The 17,787-nt window shown below is 35.0% G+C and overlaps 1 protein-coding gene across 8 annotated transcripts in view; it reads left to right on the forward strand.

Annotated features, from left to right (window-relative positions):
* Positions 1-17,787, forward strand: part of TTLL7 (tubulin tyrosine ligase like 7) — a 145,839-nt gene that overhangs the window by 52,279 nt on the left and 75,773 nt on the right. For all 8 annotated transcript variants that reach the window (XR_009258008.1, XR_009258009.1, XM_058716822.1 and 5 more), the window contains exons 4-8: positions 678-799; positions 1,738-1,805; positions 5,723-5,881; positions 9,983-10,199; positions 15,477-15,641. Coding sequence is in view for 6 of the 8 variants with exons in the window: in XM_058716822.1 (XP_058572805.1) it covers positions 678-799; positions 1,738-1,805; positions 5,723-5,881; positions 9,983-10,199; positions 15,477-15,641 (731 nt within the window). In the remaining 2 variants the exon portion in view is untranslated. The remainder of the gene's footprint in view (positions 1-677; positions 800-1,737; positions 1,806-5,722; positions 5,882-9,982; positions 10,200-15,476; positions 15,642-17,787) is intronic.

Raw genomic sequence — 17,787 nt, forward strand, 5'->3', positions numbered from 1 at the left:
TTATTCTGAACTTGAAATTTCTTGGATATTAATTGTGATATTCAAGTCAGAGAGGGGCATATAAATAGTTTGTACTAAAAAACAAGCTTTCCTCTGAGCATAAATTCTTTCAATAGGATTAAAGGGTTAGGAGCAGATAGGAGGGCCAGTTTCTAGATCTCTGGTGTGAATTCTGCTTCATTATTTCATATCCTGGGTCAACACAGCTGACTTGGTTTTAACTGCTAAAAATAATTTGAACTGGGGAGGTGGAAAGTAAAGGATAGGTCTAATGATCAGGGACTATTATTACCTTTTCCCTTTTGTACCTAGCCCAAGGTCACAAAAAAGCCCTGAAGTACATTTTCCTTAGTAGAGGTGTTGTCTCAGCTGTGTGTATGTTTTCACTGTGCCATGAATAATCCCTGAACTCTTTAGCAGTGTTGTGTACCCGCTAAATCTCGGAGGGCTGAAACCAGGGATTTTGAGTGCAACCTAAAAACAGTTCTCAGTTACTGTGAGTATAATTTGGCCCTAGATGAATTGTTGTAACTAAAAACAAGGTTATGCTATAACTAATGGATATTTTGCAAGTGAAATACTGTGAGATAAAATTTGCGCATATCAGAAAATGTTTCCACAACGAATATACTTCAGAAGTATTTTAATTTTCATTTAACATAACCATTTACTTGCAGTTCGTTTAGTAATAGATGAAATGGGATTTATGAAAACTCCAGATGAGGATGAAACAAGCAACCTTATATGGTGTGATTCTGCAGTTCAGCAGGAGAAGATTGCCGAGCTGCAAAATTACCAGGTGCGGAATTAATCATGACCAATTATTGGTTACCAGGAAAGTTATATGAATTCCATTATAATTTTACTTAGATAGGGTTGGTTCTTAATGTGTTGACATATTAAATTTCAGTTCTAACTTACCCAAACAACCTGTTTTGTTGCTGTCCGGTTGTACTGACTCGTCACATAAGGCCTGAATTCTTTCAAATCGAACTTTTAACGTACCATGAGATCATGACCTGAGCCAAAGCCAAGAGTCAGACGCTTAACCAACTGAGCCACCCAGGTGCCTCATAACCTCTTTCCATCTTTAAGGAAGAATGAATAGGAGAAAAGTCTTCCTACACTGCTGCTTTGTGTTATGCTTAAAGGTGGCTGATGTGGAGTAGCTTGCACAGACAGATCAGGAACTAGAAGTACCTTACCATGTCTGCTATGTGCAGTCTGGCTTCATTCTTTGATTTTTAGAATGTAATGCAAGCATATTAAAAAAATAGACATCAAACTAAAAAGCCAAATACACAGAACTTTAGACAACTGACATTTTGTATAGTTCTTTGTTAGTGTGGTGGGAAATACAAAATTGACCATAGGGAACAAACAAGGCCATTTTCACCAATATTTATACAATGCTTATCTGTATGAATATAGAAAATTGAGGATAATAGAAATAATTTGGACATAGAATTACTAGTTATTTGACACAGAAAATTGTAACTTTGATACCTGTGTAAATACCCTTTTCTGATTTCTGAAAAAATTTGCAATTTCATTCTTTGCTTATTGTAGATTCTTGAATTCTACAGATTCCTTGTAGGTCATTTAATTTTAAATGTTTTACGTTAAGAGCTTTAAAAAAATATTTAACTCAGAAGATGGATGTAACTCTATTATAGTATAAATGAATATATTCATTAAGTCAATGAGAACATTAATGTTTACCTTTTTATTTTCCAGAGGATCAACCATTTTCCAGGAATGGGGGAGATCTGTAGAAAGGATTTCTTAGCAAGAAATATGACCAAGTAATCTTCATTTACTTATAATAGAGAATTTCTCATAATTTTTGAAATTTGCATTTTCAATATTATAGTGTATCTTTCACCAGGTTACATTGATTTGAAATGATACTTTGATGGAAGAGAGAACTGTAGAGTTAGCAGGGGTTAGAAGTTCCCTGGTTCTTCCTTCACTTTACAGAGGAGGTAACTGAGTGTCACAAAAATGACTATCTTGCACAAGTCAAACAAATAGTTAATAGCAAACCTGGAGCAGAATCCTAGTCTCCAGAATCTTAGGCTTCTTTTTACTGCAGTTTGGCAACATAATACACTGTGTGTGTGTGTGTGTGTGTATTCACATACTGGTTGTTGAGCATCTAACATGTGCAAGACACTGTAGTAGGTGAATTTGTACGCATTCATACATATAGACACATGTGTATGTGCCTACCCAGGGATATACATAAATTTGTCTGAGACCAGTGTTTGGAGTAACAGTCTGCTTTTATAGGAAACACTGATCACAAGTTCTCAAGTGCTATACCAAATGAACTGCAGAATTTTTAATGTAATGTATATTTATATTGATTACATTGTTTTTAGTTTAAGGAAGTTAAGTGATAATTTGAGAACATTTTTAGAAAGAAAACTCAGAGAAAGGTTAGTAACCTTGGTGTGTAATTAGATATTTATATGCATCATGTGACAGTTTATACATCCATTCCCTCAACAAATATTTTTTGCATATCTAATGTAGACTAGAGACTGCTAACTTTGAGGTAAAGAAGACAAATAAAGCCTAGTCCCTGCCTAGAACTCAAATTTTAATAAGGGAGAAAGAGTGATACATATAATACAGTTTGATGGTGCCACATTAGGGGCAGAGTCAATGTATGGCGGTGACAAAGATGATGACAGAGGTCATTTCTAGGAGAGCAGGGAAGGCTTTCTGGAGAAATGAAAATCAAAATGGATATTGAAAAGTATATAAGAGTTTATTCTTTGAAAAGAAGTCATGGAGTCTGTAGGCAAAAACAACAGTGGTACAAACTTTATGGAGGCTTAAACCAACATGATATGTTTGGGAAACTTTTAAGCAGTTTCTGTGGTTTTATAGGGTGTCAGGAGGCTTAGCCTGAGATAATGCTGGAGATAAATGCAAAGGCCAGGCTGCGGATGCCATGTAACTATATTTTGTTCAATTATTTAATTATTGATTCTTTAATCTATTTAACTACTCAGCAAACATTTGTGTTTATCCTGAGAGAAGTGAGACTTTTTTTAATGGATTTAAGCAGAGAAATGATATGTTTTAGATAATCTTGGTGGGACTATAGATAATGGACTCAAAGAATGTAGAAAGGAGGAGAAAGCCCTGGAGTAGGTGATTGTCAACATCTAATACACTAAAGGAGAGATAGTGGTAATGGGGAAGAGAAAATACATCTGGAAAATACGAAAAAGATAGAATTGACAGGACTGGAAAGCTGCTGTGATGTGAGAATCCAAGGGGAGTAGAGAAATGTTCAAGATGACTGGTAGGTAGCCTTCTGGTTTAGGAGATCATGAAGGTACAACACTTTAGTAACATAGGGATTATAGGAAGAACGGACATCAGAGGAACGGGAATTACCTCTGTAACGTTCGGGACGTGTTTCACTGAAGTCATTTACTTTCATCTAACACATACTTATTAAATATAATTTTTATATGTGAGTCACTCTGCTGGCCTCTGGGCTCATGAGGTGATCAAAAGCAGACTTGAGGCTTTTACAACATTGGGTTGCAACTGTGATAAGTGCTATGAAATAAAGGTACACAGTTGTAAGTCAGTGCATAGTGAAGGACTTCTGGCTTAGGGAGGCATTGGAGACTTTCCCCAAGGAAGTGATTTGGAAGCCTAAATCTGAATCCTGAGTAAGAGTTTATTGGTAAAATGGTATATAACAGCCTTCTGGGCAGGAAGAATAGTATGGGCTAAGGTCATGTTTGTGCAAGAAAGCAGGAGTAGTCAGGATACTGAAATAAGGCCAAGTGTAGCTAGAGCACAGAGACATAGATGGGGACCAGGAGAGATTAGTTGAAGTGTGATGTTTAGGATTATAGTGCTTATCCTAAATTCCACAGGAGAGGAGGGGGAGATGAAATTGGTAATATGAGGAGATTTGCATTTCGAAAAGATCATTCTGTCTGTTTTGTAGAGAACAGAAATCTGTATGGTCAGGAGAGTCAAGAAAGTTGAATGTAGACCCATTAGTAGGCTATTAAAAATAGGCAATTTCTTATTTTTATAGAATCTTCGGAATTCTCCTTAAGGAAAAAATAATCTTCTATTAGATTGAGAGTTATGACCTATTTGAGAATTAACTAAATTACATGTTTAATATCATTTAGTAAATCCATGACAGCTATGAGCAGAAATTATTCCATATTTCCAAATTCCAAATTTCCAAAAGAGACTGCATGTCTCTTTTGAAGCTATCCATTTTTACATCAAATGATTTGTGCTAGATTGCTAAATGGAATAAAGTGTTTCTCTTCAATATATGTGTGCTTGGATTTTTTCCAAATATATGTGTGAAAGAATGGTATCACTCATAAATACTATATGATTAGTTTAAAATAGATTATTTTAATGAAAACTTTAAATTGATCTAATTTCATATCATGGGTAAAAATATAATAAATACACTTAAAGGTATTGGAAACAAAAACATGGACATTAACACTGTTACTGTGCTTCCTTTAGATATATGTGTGTGTGTGTGTGTGTTTTCCAAACCAGTCAATGTTAGCCTATATTGTACTGAAATTAATTAGCTTGTTGGCTTATTCTGGATTTGATAGATGGAGTTGGTAATTACTTCCCTTATTATAATGGAAATATAAGTTTTTTACAGAGTTATTTTGAAAGAGCACTTGAAATATAACCATAGGAGCCTACAGTTGTGGAGGCCAAGTGGCTCATGCATTCCACACCCTCCTTTTAGAATTTAGGCCCTACCTCTGTGCATACCATATATGGTGCTTCCATTTTAGTTTTGACTAATCTCATTTGAAGACAGTGTCATCTCATCTATAAAAGACTTATGTACATTTATTAAAAAGAACTTCCTTGAAACAATCAGATTTTCTTTGATTATATTTTAAAATATCTTCATTTTTAGTGGGAATCAATATGTACAAAACAGTTAACAATTGAGATTAATCAAAAGTAAACATTTTATACCTAGTTTTATCCTTATGTTTCAAATAGGCAGCCTGGTTTTTAGCAAATATAAAAATATCAGGACATACGTTGCAGCCATAAAACCACATGTATAGGCATATGTAGTTCATATGAACAAAGAAACACAAACTTCTAGTATACTTAGGCTTCACATGGTTTTCTCAGAAAGGTAGTTAAACTTCAAAAAACACTGGAGTAAAAGATGATCAAAGCCACTCCTTGAGGACTCAAAATCATCTTTAAAGAAGCAATATGAATGGCACACCATTTCCTGGTACCCGTCCTGTCATCCCAGATGCAGAGTTAATTACTATTTCCACATGTTACCTTGCCATGTATGTCTTTATTGTATCTATCACATTGTATTTAATAGCCTATATGTGAATTCTTTAGAGTTGAGTTAAGACCATATTAAATTATCCTAATATCCCCAGTGCCTAGCATAAAGTATATACTTAAATAATCTACCAATATATAAATTAGTACATAGGACAGAGGTTCTTGTCTATTTTTTTTCACTGAGGTATCCTTCCAGTGTCTAGAATAATGCCTAGCACATAGTAGGTGCTTTACAGACATGTGTTGAATGAATCAATAAATGAAAAGAAATGGAGGGAATTTAAATCCTTGTAGTAAATGTCAGTAGCACAGAGAAAGAAAATTTAGACAAGTTTGAATGGAAATTACTTTTCATATTATCTCTAATTTACAGAATGATCAAGTCCCGGCCTCTGGATTATACCTTTGTTCCTCGAACATGGATCTTCCCTGCTGAATATACACAATTCCAGAACTATATGAAAGAATTGAAGAAAAAGAGAAAGCAGAAAACTTTTATAGTAAAACCAGCTAATGGTGCAATGGGTCATGGGTAGGTATTTATCACCCAGAACATATAAAAGTTTTTGAAAAATTGGGGAAAAAGAATAAATGTGAACATTCATTCATGGTTGAATATGAAAAAAATAATAAAATGGGTCTTTGTTGCTTTTTTGGGACTAAATATAAATATTTAATGAGCCATTTTACCCTGTCCCACAGGCTTCAGTAATTCATTTTAAAAATTAAATCAACAGGTTGTGAGACTTTAATAGGAGACAATAAAAAGATGTCTTCTAATTTTTTCTTAAACATAGAATTTTACATTTATAATAATTTAAGAGTAAACTTGGAGGGTAAAATTCAGTTGATGTGGTAGACCTAAACCGACTCAAAGAAAGAAATGGCAAGGGACTTACTCTTTCAATACCTAGAAATTTTAAAGCAAAATATGTATCCTCTTCGCTTTACAAATAAGTTTTTTTCTTTAGGTACCATGGTAATTGAATTGAAATTGAATAAAGCACATTTTAAGCTAAGACATGTTTAAGAACTAGACATGTTAGCTGAGCATAGATTTTACAACTTAATATTCCTGTTTCCTTTTGCTTTCTAATGTTAGTTTATTGCAATGTTTGTTTGTTTGTTTGTTTGTTTGTTTGTTTCAAAGAAAATGTGGCTGAGGTTGCTTTTAATAAAAACACATGAGTTATTTTAATTGTTTGATTAAAAAAAATTTTTTTTAATGTTTATTTTTGAGAGAGAGAGACAGAGAGACAGAGAGCAAGCTGGCTAGGGGCAGAGAGACAGGGAGACACAGAATCTGAAGCATGCTCCAGGCTCTGAGCTGCCAGCATAGAGCCCAACGTGGGGCTTGAACTCACAAACTTTGAGATCATGACCTGAGCCAAAGTCAGATGCTTAACGATTGAGCCACCCAAGTGCCCCAGTTGTTTGATTTTTAAAATGCTGTGGTGAAAAAAGATGTTTGGAAATGTAACTGCCAGGTAAATTATTGTTCAACAAATTTCCTTGTAGTTTTTAATCATAATTTAATCAGAAATTATTTTAACCGTGGCTTATGTAGTATTAGTGGGAATTGTATATTAATTGTTTAAAGTTGGCTTGCTAAATGCTTGTATCAAAGGAAAATTTTTTGGGTGGGGCTTAGTAGATGTTCACATATTTCTAAATTTTAATGTTAATCATGTTTATATTTATATGTGCTAATATTTAATGTTGAAACATTATAAATAAGTAACAGTTTGGTTTGATGACAGTATAAAAATAGCTGAAAAAGCATACTGTATACATTCTGTGCTGCCAGAGTTTATCTCATGTAATGTAGCTGTACATAGTAAGGGACACCTCTCTCTGTGGTGTCCTTGCTGGTCTTCTGTTTAGTTGTTCTATCCATTATTGAAAGTAGAGTATTGAAGACTGTAACTGATATTGTTGAACTGTTTCTTTTTTCAATTCTATTGGTTTTTGCTATATATGTTTTGGAGCTCTGTTGTTAGGTGCATATATGTTTATAATTACTATGTCTTATTGATACATTGTATTTTTTATTATTATATATTGTCCTTCTTTGACTCTTGTAATAATTTTTGTCTTAAAGTCTATTTTGTTTGATACTAGTTTAACTACTCCAGCTCTCTTTTGGTTACTGTTGGCATAGGATATCTTTTCCATTTGTTCATTCTCTTTGAATCTAAAGTGAATCTCTTGTAGACAATGTGTGGTTGGACTATGTTTTTTTGTTTGTTTGTTTTTGTTTTTGTTTTTGTTTTTGTTTTTTTAAATATATTCTGCCAAGTCTTGGCTTTGCTTCTATATAGCGCTGTCCTTCTTTATGTTGTTTTTGTCATGAATTATATTTGCATGTATTGTGTGCCCATCAACATAGATTTATAATTATAGTTTAATGCAATTGTATTTTAAATAATATAAGGAAAAAAATAGTTTCAAACCTAAACTACATTAATAGTGACTTTTATATTTACTTATGTAGTCACCTTTACCAGGTGTTTTTTATTTCTTTGTGTGGATTTGAGTTACTATCTTGTGTCCTTTTATTTCAGCCAGAAGGATTCACTTTAGCATTTCTTATAGGCCACATATACTAGTAGCAAACTCTTACCAGTTTTTATCTGGAAATGTCTTAATTTCTCCTTCAATTTTGAATATTTCTACAAGATAAAGAATTGTTGGTTCGCAGTTCCTCCAACCCCCCAACCCCCCACCCCTTTCTGTCAACACTTTGAATAATAGGTCATCTCACTGCCTCTGGTCTCCATTGTTTCTGATGAAAAATCAACTGTTTATCTATTGAGGATCACTAGGGTTTGATAAGTAGCTTCGTCTTGCTACTTTCAAGGTTCTCTTTGTCTTGGCTTTGGACAGTTTTATTATAATATGTTCTAGTGTGGATGTCTTTGAGTTTTATCCTACTTGGAGATCATTGAAGTCTTTGGATGTGTAAGTTAATATTTTTCATCAAATATTTTTCTCTCCTCTCCTTTTGGGATTCCCTTTTGAAGCTCTGTTCATTTTTTTGATTTTTTTTTTTCCTGTTTCTCAGACTAGTTAGTCTCAATTGACCTAAACTTTAAATTCACTGATTTTTTTTTTTACTTCTTAAATCTTCTGTTTAATCTCTCTAATGAATTTTTTGTTCCATGAATTTTTTTTAACCCCAGAACTTCAGTTTGGATCCTGAAATAACTTCTTTCTCTATGGACATTCTCTATTTCATGAGATATCATTCTCATGATCTCCTTCAGTTCTCTGTACATTGCTTCCTTTAACTATTTGATTTAAAACAGTTGATCTAAATAGTTGATGGTCTAGTAAGCCCAATGTCTGGCTTTCTATTAATTGGTAATTTTCATGCCTATGAGCCATACTTTCTTTTTTCTTTGCATGACTTGTAAATTTTTTTATTGAAAACTGGACATTTAGAATGTTAATAATGTAGCAACTCTGGAGATCAAATTCTTCCTCCTTTACAAGGCTTTTCTTGCTGCTTATTATGGTTGTTCTTTATTTGTTTAGTGATCTTTCTGAAATAATTTTGTGAAGTCTGTATATTTTGTTGTGTGTGGCATTGAAGTTCCTGTTCTTTTAGGTCAGTACTCACCTAGTAAGTGAACAGAGCTTTCCTCAAACACTTGCAGCCAAAAAACAAAGAAACAAAAACCCAAGAAAACCTCCCCCAAACCAAACACTCCCAATCTTTGCAGATGATGTGTGTGTGTGTGTGTGTGTGTGTGTGTGTGTGTGTGTGTATGTATGTATATTGGGACATGTCTTCAACACTTAACTAGACAGTCTACAACTCTGCCTTATTTTCATTTCCTGCTCCTTCATTAACAACCAGAACCTGATGGACCTCTCAAGAGAGCTTTGGGTCTCTCAAGTCTTTCCTGAGCAAGCACTTAGCCCTGGGCACACACATGGTCTTCTAAATTCTCAGAAATGTCTGAGTTTTTCAAAGCTTTTATTCCCCCAAGATTCTCATACTTTACTCTTTCTTCCCAATCTTTTTAGTTAGTATATTGGTTTCCCCAACCTTTATTGGTTGCCATAGGCAGCAGGAACTATAATGCATTTGTCTTTAAAGGTTTTCAATAATGCACTCCCTCCCCCCACTTCCATGTAGCTGCCTCAACACTGGGAGGGTTTCCGTTTAGACAAAATATAATCAAGTTTGAGTTCCTTCAGGATATGACCACACAGGTGAAAAACAAACAAACAAGCAAAACAAACAAAAAACTACCACAAGAATAAAGTCTATTCTGCACTCTAGAACCAGTACTTGTACTAGGAACATGAATTATTCTTCAAGGCCACTGCTGAGCCGAGGTTGAGGGATGGGACCAGAGTGAGTTAAAATGCCACAAAGCTGTTTTACATAGATTCAGCTGTTTTTTTTGTTTAAGTGTTCCCTGGTTGTCACAAGCTTTTGGTCAGTTTCCAGAGTTCCAAAAAAAGTTGATTCTGACAATTTTTTGGCTGTTTTTGCTTTTGTAGGGGGACAGACTTTGGAATTCCCTACTCTACCATTTTTCTCTTTAGTATTATCTGTAGCTTTTTAAACATCTTGACACCATATCAAATTATCCTTTTAAATCTTTTTTTTTTAACTTAGGATTTCTTTGATAAGAAATGGTGACAAGCTTCCATCTCAGGATCATTTGATTGTTCAAGAATACATTGAAAAGCCTTTCCTAATGGAAGGTTACAAGTTTGATTTACGAATTTATATTCTGGTAACATCATGTGATCCACTGAAAATATTTCTCTACCATGATGGACTTGTGCGAATGGGGACAGAGAAATACATCCCACCTAATGAGTCTAATTTGGTAAGTGACACCAGCTAGAATCGATGATTTTATTCATTTGTTCAACATGTACTTTTTAAAGTACCCATTGTATATAATGATTATATGAATCCAAGTCCCTTTTCCCAGTTTTTATAGGCAAGAATTGTGTGCATAAACAAGACTGCTTCTAATTTATAGACAGCTTTGTGAAAATTAGAAAGAATGATGTCTCCTGCAGCAGGCTAATTAGGAGAAGGCACTTCCTCTGGGTGCTGTGAGCATAAGGATGGATTTCAAAGCACACACGTGTATGTAAAGGGCTTGTGTAGAAATGACATACACACGTGTATACAGTGACCCTATATAAAAATGGATTTCAAAGCACATATGTGTATACTTTGGATAGAAATGACTTATTTAGGGGCGCCTGGGTGGCGCAGTCGGTTAAGCGTCCGACTTCAGCCAGGTCACGATCTCGCGGTCTGTGAGTTCGAGCCCCGCGTCAGGCTCTGGGCTGATGGCTCGGAGCCTGGAGCCTGTTTCCGATTCTGTGTCTCCCTCTCTCTCTGCCCCTCCCCCGTTCATGCTCTGTCTCTCTCTGTCCCAAAAATAAATAAAAAAACGTTGAAAAAGAAAAAAAAATTTAAAAAAAAAAAAAAAAAAAAAAAAAAAAGAAATGACTTATTTAGAGATATATGTAGAAATAATATCTCATTGAGAAGTACAGACAAAGTGTCATGGGGTTGAGTTTCGGGATAGTTTGTGTTTAGCTCCTCATGGAGAAAGCTTTGAGAAAGCTTTACATAAAAGGTACAGTTTAACATGTAGGATGTGGGAGAAAGTGTATGAAACAGGAAGCAAAAGTTATCAGAAAGTAGAGTTGTTAAGTTTTGTTTGCACAAATGAAAAGATGGTAAATTTACATTCACCAAATGTGAAGTAGAGACATAAATTGGCAGTTTCTGGGTGCATTTTAAAATCTATTAAATGGAACTTTCTGTAGTTATATTTCCATTAAGATTTCCTTTGTGCCGTCATAACATATAACTGTGGTTTATAATTTATGAAGGTCAAGCTGTAATTCGTTATGACAATTTTTCATGCAAATAACAAACTTTGATTTATAGTAAACTGTAATTTATTATCTATACTTAAAAGTTTAGTTAACCTCTACCCTGTTTTTTGGATCTGCTAATTATAGTAAAAGTTACAAGTAATTAAGTATCGTTTCCCATTTTATCAAAGGCCTGGTTATTGTTCTCTTCCAATGTTATACACAGAATTAATTGCATTAAGAGTGGTCATATTTTAAAAATTACATAATGACTGATCATAAATGTTGCTATGTTCAATTAACTGAGAAATATAAACCTGGCAAAGAAGAATAAGGGAGCTGTCAAATAAGGGAACTGTTTCCACTGGAAAGGAAGATAAAAGAAAGAACCATCTCTTTAAAGGTCATAAGGTGTGAATATATCCAGTCACCAAGTAATATTTGAACTCTACTGCGTTCCAGGCATTGTGCTGGTTTTGGAAAAACAGTGACCAAGACAGATACAGTGCTTGACCTCTCAAAAGCAACAGTCTAGTGGGGAGGCAGAAAATAAAATAAGCAGTTATAATACCTAATGGTAAGTGTAATGGTCTAAGAAACTGAGGGTGCTATGGCAGTGCATAGCAAGAGCATCTAACCCAGTTGGAGATAAAGGTTAGAAAGGAGTTCGTAAAGTGAAATACGAACAATGAAGGGTCAGCCGGGCTGGGGGCGGGGTGGGATGGAACTCCAGAGAGAAAAATGGCCCAGAGATACAGTATATCTGGAGAAAGCAGACATGTTCAGTACTGCTCTATACAGACTATGAAGGGGTGGGTGTTCAGAAATGAGTATGAAGATCCTAGAGCACAGATCTTTCAGAGCTTTTTAGGCCATGTCTAGGATTTGGGGATTTAACCTAAGAAGAAAGGGAACATTAAAAGATTTTAAAGAAGGAAAGGAGGAATGAGATTTTTGTCTTCAAAAGTTCACCTGGTCTGTAGTGTGGGGAATGTGAGATGGGGGTGTGGATGGATGGGGGAGGTGAGGGTAAGGAAAAAGCTGTTGTTTATACTAGCCACATGTGAGAGAAAAGATGGCCTTATTTGAAGTAACAGTAGTAGGGCTAGCCAAAGAATAAGAACATAGATCTAAGATACATTTATGATAACATGGATAGCATTGATATAATAATATACTGCGAGGTTGGATTTGTAGAACAAAGGAAAGGGAGAGAGAAAGTAAGGATAAAAACTCAAGATTTTTTGGCATGGGCATTCGGGTAGATGGGGTGTTATTCACCATGATAGGTAATATAGGGTTATTAAAGGCCTTGCAAGCTGGTGTGTTTGGTTCAACATGCCTGCAAGGGCCTCCAAATGGATCTATGCTATAAGCATTTGGATATATAGTATAGGTCTGGAGTTGAGACAAGAGAACTGAGCTATAGGCCTAATTTGAGACTTGTCAGCTCTTAGATTATAATTAAAATAATTGGTGTGGGGAAGAATGGGTTATAATACATGTGAGGCAGGTAGTCATGTTTTAAGAGAAAAGAGTAAGGGAAGACATAGGAAAGGGTGAGATATGGAAGCTCATTTAGGTGACAAAGTGATTTATTCTAATATTTTAAATTACTTAAGTACGCTGAGTTAGGAAATCATAAGGAAAGACCATGAGTCAGCAAATGTATCTCACTTTGCCAAGTGCTTTTGAATCATGTACTCTGTGGCTCTGGGTCACATGTACAAAGAATGATCTCCTAGATAAATGTCAATGTTCCTTACATATCTTTAAAATTCAAAAGTTCACTTTTTTCAACTTCACGATCAAGTTCCTAGATTAAGATATGAAAAAGTAAAAAAAAAAAAAAAGAGAGAGAAGTACAAAATTTTATCTAAAGTGAGATCACAGTTATGTAAAAGGTAAGCTTAAGAAAAAATGCTGGAAAAAATAAACCAAAATGCTCTCATTGGTGGTTTTTGGATAGCATAATGCTGCATGTTTGTTTCTTTTTCCTATTTCCAATTTTTAAAATAGTGAGAATATATTTTATAAAGAGCTGTGTGTGTTTATAAGAATTAAATATGGGTAAACTACATATAAGGAGATCATAAGACAGAATTTCAAACATTGAAATATAGTAAAAATTTATTTTTTGCTACCAATGTAGCAGTTGGCAGGTTCTTGAAAAGTTTTTTGCATCTCAATTCATTGTATTGAGCCTATATGCTAAAAAATAGGGTGGAGAATATTTATATCCTATTCATACCTTGCAGGTTGCTATTTGATTTATAGCTGTTTTCACTGCTTATGGCTAATGTCCAACTCGCAATAAAATGCTTAGAAAGGGATTTTTGTCAAGGTAGATGTGAAATTGGAATTTCTAATCCTACTTACAAAGCTACTGTTTTAAGAAAAATGCACAGTTCCATTTCTTACTCACTTTTTTCATTAGGATAGCTAGAGTTTTTATTACTGCTAATATTATTTATCTTAAAAAATTCTTGCCAAATAGAGAACCCCCTCAAAAATTATTTTCCAATTTTTTTAAATTTAGAAGTGATTTCTATTTTGGAAACTAGGAAATGCTGTAGTTTGATTAATTTCCTTTTTCTTCAAATCAAGCAGTTAAAATTAGACAAGTGTAAGATTTATGCTCTTTCTTTCAAATATCACTTAGTTTAAAGCTTTTTCCAAGTTTCATTAGGGCAGAGACTGTGTCTGTCTTGTTCATCTTTGTATCCTCAGTGCCCAGTACAAGTTCTTGCAGATAGTAAGTAGGCACTCCTTAAATATTGTTTAATGATGAAAAAATAAATTCTTAATTAGCAATGGCGCATGGGTTAGTAAACAGCATGTAGCTGAGATGATAAGTTCTGCACATTTGCATCGAAGATGTGAATACTGTAGATGGAAGTAACTGCAATGGAAATAAAATATGATGCAAATATACTTTGCTACTAACAAGCCTAAGTAATAGCCATGTACATGAAGTGTTTGTTCATTGTGAAGCACCCTAAAGTAATTTCTGAGAATAGGATCATGAGGGCAGAATTTATAGATTTGATGAATGTCTATGATAGATTGGTAGGGAACCATTAGATGTGTCTTAGTTGACAGTTACGAGAGATTTTAAATTTTGGATTACTTTTCCGGTTTATTTGAGGATAGTATCAACAAATGTAAGACTATAAAGAGACCAAGGCACGGCAGCTCCAATAAAGAGCACTATAAATTTATACTGTTAATCATTTGGACTCTGTACAGCATTGTGTGGTGCCTCTGTTTGCTGGCTGTAAGTGCACTCTGTCTTGCGAATGAGTTCAAGTGGCCTCCTGGTCAGCGTGGGAGGGCAGAGGTTGTGTTTGGTAGTCCTGCCTTTTGGTTTATGCTACTTACTTGAACTTTCATTTTTTTTTTTTTCTTTTAAAAGATATAGAATGCTCTGTCAGAAAATGCCCTTCCCCAAACAAATTTGGGTGAAAACTGTAAGTGACTAAAGATGTTAAAAATAAATATGAAAACTGGGGCGCCTGGGTGGCTCAGTCGGTTGAGTGGCTGACTTCGGCTCAGGTCATGATCACGCAGTCCGTGAGTTCGAACCCCGCGTCGGGCTGTGTGCTGACAGCTCAGAGCCTGGAGCCTGTTTCAGATTCTGTGTCTCCCTCTTTCTCACCCTCCCCCATTCATGCTCTGTCTCTCTCTGTCTCAAAAGTAAATAAACGTTAAAAAAATTAAAAAATAAATAAATAAATATGAAAACAAATAGCATTTTTCCTGCTTAGCAATGTAGAATTTCATGCTTTCATGTAATTACTTTGTATATTCGTATTATTTTAATACTTTAAAAAATGCTTATTTATTTATTTTGAGAGGGAGAGAGAGTGTCCAAGTGGGGAAGGGGCAGACAGAGAGGGAGAGAGAGAATCCCAAGCAGGCTCTGCGCTGAGCAGAGCCCAATATGGGCTCAATCTGATGAACCATGAGATCATGACCTGAGCCGAGAACAAGAGTCAGACACATAGCCAACTAAGCCAATATTTTTTATGGTAGATACATTTTGAATAATATATAAAGTAACTTTGTAGATGACTGTATTTGTAATCCTTTTATTGGAAATTTGCCGTTTCGCTTAATTTGAAACCTATCTAAGTCATCGTGAAATTGTCAATTTGTATGTTTTAAATTTTAAAAATGTCTTTCATCTTCGGATGCTTTATGTTCTGTGAAACCTCACAGTTCTAGAGTCTCATAGGTGATAACTTTGGTTCTTGTTACAGACGCAGTTATACATGCATCTAACAAACTACTCTGTGAACAAGCACAATGAGCGTTTTGAAAGGGATGAAACTGAAAACAAAGGCAGCAAACGTTCCATCAAGTGGTTTACAGAATTCCTACAAGCAAATCAACATGATGTTGCTAAGTTTTGGAGTGATATTTCAGTAAGATTATACCATTTCACAATTATAAGTATCTTTCCTCAGATTAATTTAAAGGATCATCAGCATTTTAAATAAAGAACAGATTACATTAGGTTGGACAAATGAAGTATTGTCATGAAGGAGGTAGGAATTATGACAGACCTTGATGAGCAGTGTTTCTTCTGCTAGGGATGGGAGAGAGGGGTACTAGGTATAAGCAGAAGCATAGATGTAGGGGAATAGGGAAAAGTGGCCCAGGTCAGCACATATGGTATTTGTGGGACTTTGTGGGGATTTATGGCTGAAAAGATATGTGGAGGCAAAATTTTAGGTCTGAAAATCAATGGTTAACTTGGTAGGCAGTAAGGATTCAATCTTTCCAGATTTTAAGGGAGAAGAGAAATAAGGCCAAAGACCCTGAATTTAAAAGATAAATCTGAAGGTGGGTGTGGGACGGGTTAGAGTAAAGACTAAGAGTAGGTAAAGGAGGGCACCGGGGTGTAGTTTAAGTGAAAAGAGTGGCCTGAGGTGAACCAGCTCAGAGTAGAAGAGGTGACAACGAAGTAAACATTGAGGTTAACTGAATGTCCAAAATCGGGGAGAAGTATTCAGAGATTCCTCTGCAGTTTTAAGGAGGAGTTATAGGGAGCATGGGTTGGCTTTATCTGAAGTAGAGTAGAGAGGAATTAATTTTGAAAAGATGTAGAGCTTAGTTTTGCAAGTGAGGGAAAAGAGTTCTATTCATTTATTCATTCCATTCATTCTTTCAGTCACTCAGTAAACATTTATTGAACCTATAACCTTGTTTCTGACTGATAATTTGAAGATTTAGAAGATACAGCTCCAGTCCTCAAGAAATGTAAGAGTTTTGTAGGAAAGACCCACATACAACTTGTTAATAAAATATACCATAGCACGTACAACAGAGGCATGTGTTGGATTCTGTGGGAATGTAGAGGAAGACCACATATAGTAACTTTCCGTGGGAAGGGATAGGAGGAGGACTCCCAAGAGGCATTGGCACCCGAACTAAGTTTGTAAAAGTTCATGAGGCTATGATAATGAGGTCTAGAGATTTATTGTACTTGAAATGTTTTCTCAGGTAGAAAGATTAAGCAGGTAGTTAAAAGTGCATGTTTGAAGCGTAATTGATAATTAAAGCCATGACAGTGGGTGACACTGCAAATAAGGGTAAAGAGGGAAAAGAAGCAGATCTGAGAAGATAACCTGGGTGAAACTGCCCCTTTATAAATCCTAGCAGAAGTATCACAATGGTATTCAAAGTTAGAAGAGTGTGTTTCTTGAAAGTACTTAATACGATAGGATTATGCAATATGATTTAGCTTTTCTTTGGGAGCGGATACTGTATAATTTAAATAAATCTATCACGGAAAATGCACATGAAAGTTTATAGTTAGTTGAATTTAGTTCTCTTGAGATAATTAGAAAAATCAGCGTCATTAGACTTATCCTTTTCTTGTTTTGTTGGTTGAATTTCTTATACCTTATTTTCGATATCACAGAATGTAAATCCAGAGGTCCTTTGGTGTCAGATAAGTAAAAGGAGTGAAATGGTCTGGATAGAAGTAAATAGAGTATGCGGGGAACTATGGTAACTTGAAGTGTATGAGAAGTCTGAAGGGGGTGGACACTACTCAGCACCAGCCTTTTGTTGCCACATGGTATTGTGGGCCCAGTGTGGTTCATTCTTCTAATTTGACAATAGAAGCTCTAAGTCTCCTGATTTATTAAAATGTTGACACCACATTTAAAACTTTTTGAAAATGTAGGGGATCCGCCAAAAATGTGTATCAACTGGATTTTGTTGGAGGCCCACCAACTTGTTAACTTTCTATCCTATCTTCCTGGTGGCCTAAATACATCCAAACAAGAAATTTGATGACAATTAATTCTGTGTTTATTTATCTACTTATTTATTCTATCAAGGCCAATTTTGCAGAAATTCAAAAAATATTTTAATAATGATGGTTTATTATGTCAGATGCATCAGAGGTGTGAAATTTGTTATTGCACGAATAACAAATGGAAGATCATACATGTTGATACCTGGATGATTTAATGAATGGATCATTTGATGAATAGCTCAGCGAGACCAAGAAGGTTTTATATGCCCTGTGATACTCCTTTTTTGTTGTTGTTGTTTTTA

Source organism: Neofelis nebulosa, chromosome 2, assembly GCF_028018385.1.
Source record: "Neofelis nebulosa isolate mNeoNeb1 chromosome 2, mNeoNeb1.pri, whole genome shotgun sequence".
Classification (NCBI taxonomy): domain Eukaryota; kingdom Metazoa; phylum Chordata; class Mammalia; order Carnivora; family Felidae; genus Neofelis; species Neofelis nebulosa.